The sequence below is a fragment of the Macrobrachium rosenbergii genome, chromosome 41, assembly GCF_040412425.1.
Source record: "Macrobrachium rosenbergii isolate ZJJX-2024 chromosome 41, ASM4041242v1, whole genome shotgun sequence".
NCBI classification, from domain to species: Eukaryota; Metazoa; Arthropoda; class Malacostraca; order Decapoda; family Palaemonidae; genus Macrobrachium; species Macrobrachium rosenbergii.
Window position 1 is genome coordinate 10100381 of NC_089781.1, and position 12500 is coordinate 10112880.

General features: G+C 35.3%; 2 protein-coding genes across 10 annotated transcripts in view; one reads left to right on the forward strand and one right to left on the reverse strand.

Moving 5' to 3' along the window:
• Nucleotides 1–12500, reverse strand: part of LOC136826627 (uncharacterized) — a 225553-nt gene that overhangs the window by 93494 nt on the left and 119559 nt on the right. The gene's annotated exons all lie outside the window — the stretch shown is intronic.
• Nucleotides 1–12500, forward strand: part of LOC136826625 (BTB/POZ domain-containing protein 6-like) — a 111514-nt gene that overhangs the window by 77234 nt on the left and 21780 nt on the right. For all 9 annotated transcript variants that reach the window (XM_067083925.1, XM_067083924.1, XM_067083931.1 and 6 more), the window contains one exon: nt 128–285. In XM_067083925.1, coding sequence (XP_066940026.1) covers nt 128–285 — 158 coding nt within the window. The remainder of the gene's footprint in view (nt 1–127; nt 286–12500) is intronic.

A 12500-nucleotide genomic window follows, 5' to 3' on the forward strand; every position in this document is an offset into this window, starting at 1 on the left:
ACACAATTATGACCTACGAAATATAATTTTCAAGCGTAGCCTAACTTTAGCAGCATTTCCCTAACTCTCACAAAGAGCAGAAATGATTCGGCGTTTAACCAAAGGCATTCTTTTGTCTCCTCTGCAGAGTGGTGTGGTGCCCAACTCGAATCTCATCCATCTGCCTTCATACGACAACGACCGTCCAACAACCATCATGGGTACGCAAATGCCAACGAAGAAGGCCCCCACTCCAAAGCAACACGGACCTCCCATCACGGAAGGCGCACAGGATAGAATCAGCGTGTAAGTATTCGAACTTTTGTCATTTTTTAATTCCATTTATTTTGAGGAGTAAGTGCCCGCTCGACTTCATATTTATTGCAGAATATAATTTGAGTGTATATGTATGTACGTATGTATATATATATATATGTATATATATATAAAATGTATAATATATATATATATATATATATATATATATATATATGTGTGTGTATATATATATAATGTATAATTGTATTGTGTATATATATATATATTTGTATATATATATGTTATATGTGTGTGTACACACACACACACACAAAACATCAGTAGCATGACAAAGAAGATGGACATCTGGCGTACATAATATAGATGACAAATTACCTAGAACTACTAACCGCAAAATAAAATCAGGCAATCATCATCCATGAGAACAAACTGAAGAAATATCCTGTACACCATTTTCCTATAAAATCAGAAGAAAAGGAAGAAAACGGAGGAGACAAACTCAGTCGGCAAATAGTATACACTGCTTTTGAGAGCTATATTTCTTCAGTTTGCTCTCAAGAAAGATGGCTGCATACTTTTATTCTGCGGTATACTACTTGTCATTTAAGAGGCCAAGAACAGTTGCAACTGGACTCAAAAGCTTTAATGAGAAAACCTTTAAAAGCTTTTCCGAAAACTGGAATCTGTGAATTCACATGACAAGAAACAGCTGATAACACGGAAATGGGAAATAGGAAAGAGGCAACATGGAACACCATGGGAACAACACTTGCAAAAACAAAATTAATTGCATCACATTTTTAATGCAAAGACTGATACCACTATCAAGCCCTGATCTCACAGACACAAAGATAAATGAAAAACAAGAGCATCAGTGACAGCGGAAGTATATGCACATATGTTGTATGCACATATGTTGTATGCACACATGCACGCACGAGAATCTTATGCAAATACGGCTTGGTGAATTAGAATATCCCGTCTAGCGTCGATGAAAAAAAAAATCTAGCCAGACGGATTTTATACATCACTGTCGCCTTTTTTACTTATTTTTTTCCCTTTACATCTCTCAAAGGAGCATGTAATCCGGTTAAAAATCATCAAACGCGTTGCACGATCGCGAATAATCAAAAGCAATAAAAACATCTCAATATTTTCGTAAGCGAGACAGCTGGCCGGGCGCTTACTGAGCGTCCTGTTCTTTGTTTGGAAGGAAAGATATTAAATGGTCTCCAATTACGTACATTAATGTACATCACTAAGTTAATTAATATAAGTCAGAATATGAAAAATGGTCCAGTTTAAAAAATGGTCTGGATTTACTTGATGCAAACAAATGCGGATTTTGTCATGCATTCGCTTCATCGTTAGTAATTTACTCTGCATGTAAAATTCGACTTTGGTTCGCCATTTAATAGAACAAGTAATAATAATAATAATAATAATAATAATAATAATAATAATAATAATAATAATAATAATAAAACGGTAAAAAGACGTAAAAACATATAAACTAAGCTATAACAAAACAAAAACAAAAAACTTGTCGTATTCGTGATTAATCACAAATCTAGTCCACCTCTAATGGTCACTGGCTACAGGAGAAAAGTGCTCAATGAAACGGATGGGGGGTGGAGGAAGTAATGGAGGATATGAAAAATAAGTCTGAAAGGGGGAGAGTAAAGGCTGGTTTAAAACAGGGCGAGGGAAGTAGGGTGGGGTGGAGGGGGATGAAAACATTAGTTGAGAGGGAGGAAGGAAATTGAGACGATCAGCTTGAAAAGAAATGAGATGGAAATGGAAACATTTACCTGCAGTAGAAGTGGAAGGAAGTGGGAACACACCCATCTGTTATTTCTGAGTCCAAGTACCGTCTCCGATGACGCTTTCGAGTTCATCACGTCACGAAAGCGAACTTTATTAGGTCTACATGAAAAGTTCACCGTACTTTGTCTTCGTCACAGCGATTATTTTGACCTCAAGATAGTGAGGAAATATCTACAATATTAGCCATAAGAAAAAAGTATTTTTCTTTTGCTCTTACTGAGAAGGACGTTGGTAGGGAACTCAGTTAGTTTTTTTAACCCCTCATAAGTCCAATCGAAACAAGGAAGAAAACAAGAACAAAAAAACACCGTCAGGTTAACCCGGAAGGACGTGACAGACCCGCTCTCTGAAAGACGGGAACCGCTGACGTCACTGCTAACAGACGGAAACCGTTGATAACATTCCTGACAGACGGGAACCGCTGACGTCAATGCTGACAGACGGAAACCGTTGATAACATTCCTGACAGACGGGAACCGCTGACGTCATTCCTGACAGACGGGAACCGTTGACGTCATTCCTGACAGACGGGAACTGCTGACGTCATTCCTGACAGACAGGAACCGCTGATGTTATTCCTGACAGACGGGAACCGCTGACGTCATTCCTGACAGACAGGAACCGCTGACGACGTTCCTAACAGACAGGAACCGCCGACGACATTCCTGACAGACGGAAACCGCTGACGTCATTTCTGACAGACGGGAATCGCGGGCGTCACCCTGACAGACGGGAACCACTGACGTCTTTCCTAAAACACGGGAACCGTGGACGTCACTCCTGACAGACGGGAACCGCTGACGTCATTCTTAAAAGACGGGAACCGTGGACGCCACTCCTGAAAGACGGGAAGCGCTGATATCATTCCTAAAAGACGGGAAACGCTGACGTCATTCCTGACAGACGGGAACTGCTGTCGACAATCCCAAAAGACGGGAAGCGCTGACGCTATTCCTGACAAACGGGAACCCATAGGAAGTGACAGGCCGGCTTCCTGAAAGGTGGGGACCCGCAGGTAGAGATACAAAGGGGGACCCGCCCCCGAGGAAGTGACAGACTTGCTTCTTCAAACTTTAGGCCCCGGTGAAAGGGAAAGAACCCCCCCCCCTTAAAAGATGGGAGAATGTATGACTCAGGGAAAACGGAAGGAGGGTAAATTCTAAAGCCCAATAGTGAAGGGAAAACCACTCACTGAAGCGAGAACATTTTTATTTTCATTTTATAAATAAATATATATATATATATATATATATATATATATATATATATATATATATAAATATATTATAAATAAATAAGTAATATATATATATATATATATATATATATATATATATATATATATATATATATATATATACAAGTACATATGTTTACGTGTGCACATTTATATAAAATTAAGAGACGTAGATAAGTATTGTCTAAAAAATACACGTCACACTGCCATCGATTTTTCACTTGAATATATATATATACATACATATATATATATATATATATATGTATATATATATATATATATATATATATATATATATATATATATATATAATATATATATATATATATATATATATATATATATATATATATATATATATATATATATATATTTATATTCTTATTTAATGTCGATGTCCATGTGGCGACTATTATTTTTAGACAATACTTCTCTAATACTCTATTATTTTGATTATTATTATTATTTATAACAAACAGTAGCACAACCAATCCATCAGGGGACATTCAAACGATGAAATATAACGTATAATAAGCTATACCCAAGCATCGGTGTGTGACATAAGAATACAAAGTATTCATGCAAGGGAATTTGGAAACATAAATGCGTATATAATCATCTATATTCATTAATGTGTGGTTTACCCGAAGGCTGAAAGATACATTATTTCCGGAGAACAACTGACAAAACGACTCGAAGATTATCGTATTTCTTTTTCCTGCCAGATTAACAAACTTTTACAGAAAACTTCTTATGAAACTGACTTGGAAAAACACATCCACTTTTGATAGCGATAATCAAAATGGAATTACAAAACAGTCCTCTTGATTTCTACGTTTTTTTTTTTTTTTGCTTCTTCTGCTGTTTATCACAGTCTTTTTTTTTTTTTTTTCTAATACGCGAACGCACTGTCATGGAATAAAGCCTGAATGTTATTTATTGGACTTACGGCCTTGCACAAAATAGAAGGCACGTTCACTTGTATGTAACAAGAAGAAGGACGAAAGACAGATGAAGTGTTGAATCGAGATAATTAATTCATTTAAAGAATAAGCAATTAACGTCTAAAAATAAGCATACAAGTATAAGTATGAAACCCAACTAAAGACAGATGAAGTGTTGAATACAGATAATCAATATAACAAACAAATATACAATTAGCATCTAAAAGAGCATACACGTATAAAACACGTATGAAGCTGAACTCAAAACAGATGAAGTGTTGAATGTAGATGATAAAATTAATAAGCGAATAAACAATTAGCATCTAAAAATAATTATTCAAGTGATATATATAAAATAACTGTGAACCTCAACTCCATACAAAGACGGTAGGGGCTATGGTAACCTATAATTGCCACTGCACAGAAAAGGTTCTAAAACAGTGGTTAAATGGTCCACATCCAGTGTCACGTAACGACAGTAAATTGGGAACTTCAATGGACCCAGCAGCCATAAATGAAAGCGAGGACACAACCTTCAAACTACCCGAAAGATAATTATATGTTTTAAAAATATCTATAATAGAAAATATGCTTATTTCGTTTTGTGAAGATCACAGTACGAAAAGTGTCTGAAACTCTAATAGGCGTTATATGTACAAAAACCACAGAGAGAGAGAGAGAGAGAGAGAGAGAGAGAGAGAGAGAGAGAGAGAGAGAGAGAGAGAGAGAGAGAGTTAGTTTAAAATCATTTACGACCTACACTAACTATGAATAAGTTACTTGAATATTTGATAGAATCATCACTTATTTTAAATAATAGTATAGTATATATATATATATATATATATATATATATATATATATATATATATATATATATATATACATATATGTATAACTGAATCACGAAAATATGCTAAGTAAAGGACGTAGTGTCGAAAGGCCTCGCAGCACTCCAGTGTTTCCGTTTCCTTCGTGGATTTTTATCTTTATTTATATACATATATATATATACAGTATATACACACACAAACACATACACACATTTATATATATATATATATATATATATATATATATATATATATATTTATTTATATATACATATATATTTATTTGTATATATATAAGTATATATATTATATATAATTTATATATATATATAATATATATATATATGTATATACAGTACATTTATATACATACATATGTATACATACATATATATATATATATATATATATATATATATATATATATATATGTTTATATATATATATATACATATATTTATATATATAAAATACACTCTCGCTCTCTAAAATCGGATGGAGTATAAGATATAACACTTCACTAATCCTTCACTCATCACCGCTGTTAAAAATTTTATATAATTTAATCTTTCACAAAGCACTACCAAAACATCTCTTTTACTAAACGCAAAAACCCTTCTAGACTCGGGATGAAGATTACACTGAGCATTATGAAAGCAGTCTTTCACACCGGAAACATTACAAAAAAATTATTTTTTGAAGCAAAACAACGATTATAAGTTATGAAGCATTACTAAAAAACGTCGCCCAAGAAAATAATGTTAACAATACTCTCCTGACACAACACATAAATGAAAATCTTGACAAACAAGATAAGTAAAGGCTTACGAACAAACGGACAAAATGACTGACTGATTTACAACTACTAAAACTGGCGTCACAACACCTAGGTTACTGACGCCATAATAAAATTAAATGGGACACTTAAAAGACAAATAAATAAATTCAAAAAGGAGTTTCATATAAGAAATAACTAAATATTTATACATTTTATATATATATATATATATATATATATATATATATAATCATAATCTGTATTCCATATAGACACATATTGCATGTGTATGACTTAAAATTGCCCACCTGACTAACGAAGATACATAACTGCTCTACATTATAATCCTCCCCGAGAATTGTAGCTGGGATAAAATGTCTTCAATAAAAAAAAAAACACGGACAAATAAATATTATGAAACAGCATAAAAAACTAAACATTCTGAAACAAAACATTCAGAACAGCAGAAGGCCAGCTAAACAACGCAAAATCTAGACTCTTAAATGTCCCCATTTCCGGTGCCGTATCATACGTTATGGCGTAAGTGCGCAGATGCCCAAATATAATTAAGGTCAGGTCTAATAGGGTCGCTCCTCTTTAAGATAGACGTCTTTATAGTCTGGACTCTTCATATCGGCCTTCTTCGAGTCAAGCCACTTTTAGATGCAAGGACTTTTGAGCAGTGACGTAACTAGTGTTAGTGGCGCCCGGGGAGGACTCTGAAAGTGCCGCCCCCTTCCCGTGCTAAAAAGTACTTAAGTGGTGAAAATTTAACGCACATTTTAAGCCTTCACATCTCAATCATTTATTTTATTTCATAAAGCTAAAACAAAAACAACGCAGCAGATTTACAACGGAACCCTACGAGCTTTTTTTAGAAGCGAATTCGCTAATAATAGCATCAAAGTCCAACTGGTTAGTAATTTCATGCTCTGTTGACAATATCGCGAGGTTTGACAATCTGAGCTGACTCACAGTTTTAAACTGGAGACGCTTCTCTCACAACTGGCAACACTTATTCCGACGGTTAAGAACAATCTCAACATTATAACAATATATTTGGAACACCGATATAAAGGTTGAACTGTTGAATAAACTGCAGAGTTAAGTATACCTTAGTTTTACCAGACCACTGAGCTGATTAACAGCTCTCCTAGGGCTGGCCCGAAGGATTAGACTTATTTTACGTGGCTAAGAACCAACTGGTTACTTAGCAGCTCAAGCAGAGTCGATAAATCGCTGTTCAGTGTTCCCATCAGACGAAATATCCTAGAAAACCTGGAATTATGCCAGACCAGAGTGCCGCCCCCCTGGACAGTGCCGCCCGGAGCGAAGCCCCCTCCCCCCGCCTTAGTTACGCCACTACCTTTAAGGTAGCTTTGTTTTACTTTGGACCCTCTAATGTCTGCTCTTTTCAAGGTCGGAACCTTTCCAGATGGCTTTCTTCGAGTTAGCTGGGTTTATTTTCAATAATAACCTTTCACTCAGATCACGGTCTCCTTCACATTTCAGCTTAAAGAATCATTAAATTACTCAAACATGCAACTCATCGGAAGCTTTACTGATGTCAGTCCTTGCTTCCCGGATAGGCTATCGAAATATCGTCTTTGACATCTGAAGGAAAAATACTTATCTTTCTTCAGAAGGAAAAATCTCAACCTAAGCTAAACCGGAAACCTTCAAGCTATTTCTGACTCCATGGCAATCCCAAAGGGCAAAACACAGTGGGAACTAAAGAGTTGCTAAGGTAATAAATGTTTACTTCATAATTGAGATTTGAAACACTCACCGAAAAACACAATGAGAAAAATATGATTTTTAATATATAGTCGTTACTAAAGAAATAATTTCTTGTCTACCAAAATTATATACAATTCTCTTTAATATATTTACAGATATCTACAGTATATCAATCAATTGCGGTAATACTCGTTATTCAAGATTCAAAATCATGTTATTTGGAACCGAGAAACAAACGTTAAAAACAATATAAGACATGAATAAAGAGCATGATATATATATACATACAGATATATATATATATATATATATATATATATATATATATATATATATATATATATATATATATATATATATATATATATATATATATATATATATATATATATATATATATATATATATATAAATTCACTGCGTCTCTGTCGAGCTCAGCAGCGAATCAGGTGTCCATTTGTTTGAAAACAATGGTGGTCGCAGCCAGCTCTAAACCTGTCAGAGGAAACTGTGTACGATGGAGAGAGAGAGAGAGAGAGAGAGAGAGAGAGAGAGAGAGAGAGAGAGAGAGAGAGAGAGAGAGAGAGACCAACTGTATACCCATAACACGTGTTTATGCTGTAGACGGATGACGAACATTATACACACTTACATGCGCATATCAACATGTAAACTGCAAGGAAATAAGCACATGCAATGCAAACCCATACATTCGCACATAAAGAAGAAAAAAAGAAAAGACGCTCGAGAGAAAACACATGTTAAATGCCAGGTCAGGAAGACGCCTCGAACATCGCCAACTGCTTGGGTCAGTCATTTTCGAGATTAGGTCTTGGGAAATTTGAGTGGTGCTCTTTGCATAACAAAGACAGAAGCTGAGTCACCGCAAAACTCGTCATCCCACAGGGCGAGGTGCTAGGCTCCACAAGCGACGATTGAGGCTTGTAAATAAGGACACTTATGAAAGCAATTATGATCATTATGACGTCTCGTAACGACTGGAGCAACAAATTTTTGCGTCAAATTCACAGTTATTTTGCTCTCTAAGGATATTAACAGAATCGCAAGTTGTCTAAAGCCTGGTATGTTTTCGTTAATAATAATAATAATAATAATAATAATAATAATAATAATAATAATAATAATAATAATAATAATATTATTATTATTATTATTATTATTATTATTATTATTATTATTATTTCAACAACAAAAGATTCACACCGTAAAATGCAGGCTTAAAAAAGATTAGAAAATAACAATACAAAAAAGTGGACTAGGGCTTATTATTATTTCGAAAGGCCCACCTGCTCCAAATCAACTCTGGTCATCTTAGCGACAAACATCCTAAGGACGTCCTGTCCAAGTTAAAGGTCACGGTGAGTCGTCGCTAATAAAATTCACTTACAACTTTCTTGAAAGCATGAGTCGGTTGATTCAAAAGTAAAATGTCTGCGAGTTTTACTTTTAACTAGAATGCATTTTGTTTACGAGTAAAATATCTAAATACAACTCCTTTATTCATATTTTCTGTGAAAGTTCTCCATTCATACTTTCAATATTTTCTATTCATACTTACAGTAAGAATTTCTAGGCATGCACGTAACGATTTAGTTTAGCAATTAGAGTAACGCTTTACAATTCGTAGTCCTAATATTTTCATTTCAGTTTCATACGTTAAATTTACATGATTCAATTCGAATCGCGAGTAACATTTTCGTATTCATTCTATTCTTTTAGTACCATATTATATTTACATTCTGAACGACCTTTCATAAACTATACTTCCAATATAATTTTCCGACCACACGACTGTGTGAAATGTTTCATATTCCTATCTTCAGTATGATTTTCATGTCCTTTTTCCTGTTATATTTTCTCTTTAAATTTTGTGATTATTCCAGTTTTAGAGGTCATAATTTCAATATAATTTTCCATTCATCTTCTGCTGAAAAGTGTTTGTCATACCAATTTATCTCAAGTGCCTTAGTCGTCAAAAAATTCCTGACAAAAACTTCCGAGTCGCATTTCTACTTTAAATCTTTCCTCCTAAACGTTTCTCCTCTAACCTTCAATTCCATTTTTTAAATATGGATTTCAAGTTTCCTGTAACTATAGAAACATCAGACTAAATATGACCTTATGCCAGCACGGGCTCTTGCACTGAGAGCAGACCGTGACAAAAAACCAAACGAACAAAAAAAAAACAAAAAAAACTCTTATCAAAGTAACATGGCAGTGCTTACAGTGTTCCTTTTGATACTAAAGGTTGTTTGCAGTGTCCACTAGACCCTCAGCAGCATATCTTGCTGCTTTAAACAATTGCTTTAGGTCTCTACCCAACTTCTTTAACGTCGTTTATAATGTTCTCCACTTAAGAAGAAATCCTTTTGGAGACCCCTATGAGAGTATATACAAATGAGTAACGTAAGATGAATAGCAATGACAACAAACTGATTTTGTGGTGAAATCCAAATCTATTTCCCACATGGATTTGAGGCGGCATGTTTCCAAAACAGAAACCTGGAGTCGAGGCTGAAAGGTTTCATATAGAATCCCGCAGTTGAGGTGACAAGTTTTTGTAATAGAGACTTGTTATTGAGGCTACAAGGTTTCATAACAGAAACCGGGAATGAAGACCGAAAGTTATCATAACAGACACCTTGAGCTTAGCTGCAGGCTCTCATAACCGAAACTTGGAGTTGACGCCGTAAGTGAAAATGAAGGGAACGTGGCCTCTCTTTTTAGGAGTACAAATCTCGGAGATCGTGAGAAGATCAGAAGGGTGCCACTACTTATTAGGAAAGGCCATTTTGCATATGCATACCTGTGAAATTATTTCATACACGTATTTGCCTGCGAGAGACCCGACTACTAAAATCCTCTGTGCGGAAGCAAGTGATTATCATACCGCTTCCTTTTACAGTCGCACTGACAGTCTTCTGCAAGACTGACTGTACTACAACGTGCGCGCGCACTCACTTGCTGAAACTCCAGATATCCAGTTACTGCTGGAATAACCATTCAGAATTTCATACAGTAGCGTAAATAATTCAGTAGAAAACATGAACTACAGCCATTACGACACAATCGATTCGCAACGACAGCTGAATGACCATACAGAGCTATGCTTCTGAGGTGGGGAGTGAGGATAGATCCTAAGTAGGAGGGAAGGGCACTCCTACTTAACTGAGAGAGAGAGAGAGAGAGAGAGAGAGAGAGAGAGAGAGAGAGAGAGAGAGAGAGAGAGAGAGAGGAGGGCTGGAGGCAAAGATAGAATAGGTTGGTATGCCAAACATGATGAGTGGGTAGGGTCTTGATGCATCATATCTTACTAATGAAAGGGAGAAAACAAATGTACAAGCTAAGCTGCTAAGCGTTGATTACGTATAAACTGATATTACCTTCATAAATGTTCTTAAATGCAAGTGTGTGTGTCAGCTATTAGCCTACATACTGGAACACTGACTGGCTGACACAGTGAACAAAGCATTGTAGGGATTGTGGCTCTTTTATGACAAAGAAGCGTGACAACATACTGAAGCTTGAACTGAACTGCACACATCAGTACAATTGCTAATAAATGTTTAAGTCGACCGCCGAGTTGACATTCTCAAATATCAGAAGGGTATCCTTAAGCTGCACACATAATATTTTTTGTGTACATACGACAGGTTTAGGAAAGCGTTATTCAAACAGAAATTTAAAGGCAGATGGGACATTTTCTTAATCAACGCCTTCATCCCTGACTTCGCGATTGCATGATAAGTAATTCACTCAAAAAACTGTCCCAAGAACCTCTGAAGCGATATTATATAGGGACTCGATATTTTCCAAAATGAAGAATAAGCCAACAATATATAAAAATACACAACCTTAAAAACAAAGTAAAAAACATTTCAGGCAATTAATTAAAATGATTAAAGACCAACAACAACAACAAAACAGACGGCAAGAGCATAAGCAAAGGGGGAAAACTGGTTAACCAGAAATCCACGTACACAGACCTGACGTTACTGTTCCAAAATTCTCAACCAGGTCACAGCCGATGACACCTTTCTTTCTACGTGCCCCTCAGCAGGCTTTGAAAACCAGACGGTCAGAAAGCATTATTTATGCTCCTCGTCCCACCATGGGGAAAATTAACTGAATTAAAATCACTACTTATTATTCTTGGGGCTTTCTCTAACACAAACACTATCAGCCACTATCTTACTGCCAGCCATTTATGGTTGATTCATGAGCATGACAGGTCCTACTAATTTTTATGAAAGTTATTCTAAGGGAAAATCATCTCAAGACTTTCAACAAAATACTTTCCTTAACTCTTTGGAATTTCTAATATGTAATAATAATTACAGTATTGGAAAGTTGGATATCTTATGCCCTAAGTGCAACAGATATACAGGCAAAATTACTTGAATTCAATCCTTTGCGAGTTTTTTTTTTTGGGTGGGGGGGTTTGCCGTACTTTAATTTTTTTTTTTTAGTTTTAATCTTTACTTTGTCGTGTCGGGAAAAGGGATGGGGGAAAAGGAGGGGGGTGTTGTAATAACGAGGTGGTGCTTGGAACTTTACTTCCCCGACATGTTCCCAGAGTGTTGTCAATATCGGAGCTATCTTCGAAATTACCAAGTTACTGAAAGTCTGAGTCCTAATAAAAAAAATAATGATTTGAATAAAAACATGTCCACACTGAATGTGAGTTGCAATAAGAGCAACGATATTTGAAAGCTATAACAATACACACTTACGCTGAGTAATAATAGCAATTACCTTTGTTTCCATTACCAAGAAATTATTAATTATTATTATTATTATTATTATTATTATTATTATTATTGCTCTCAGCCCCTTCACCAACAATCACTTAGGTTACT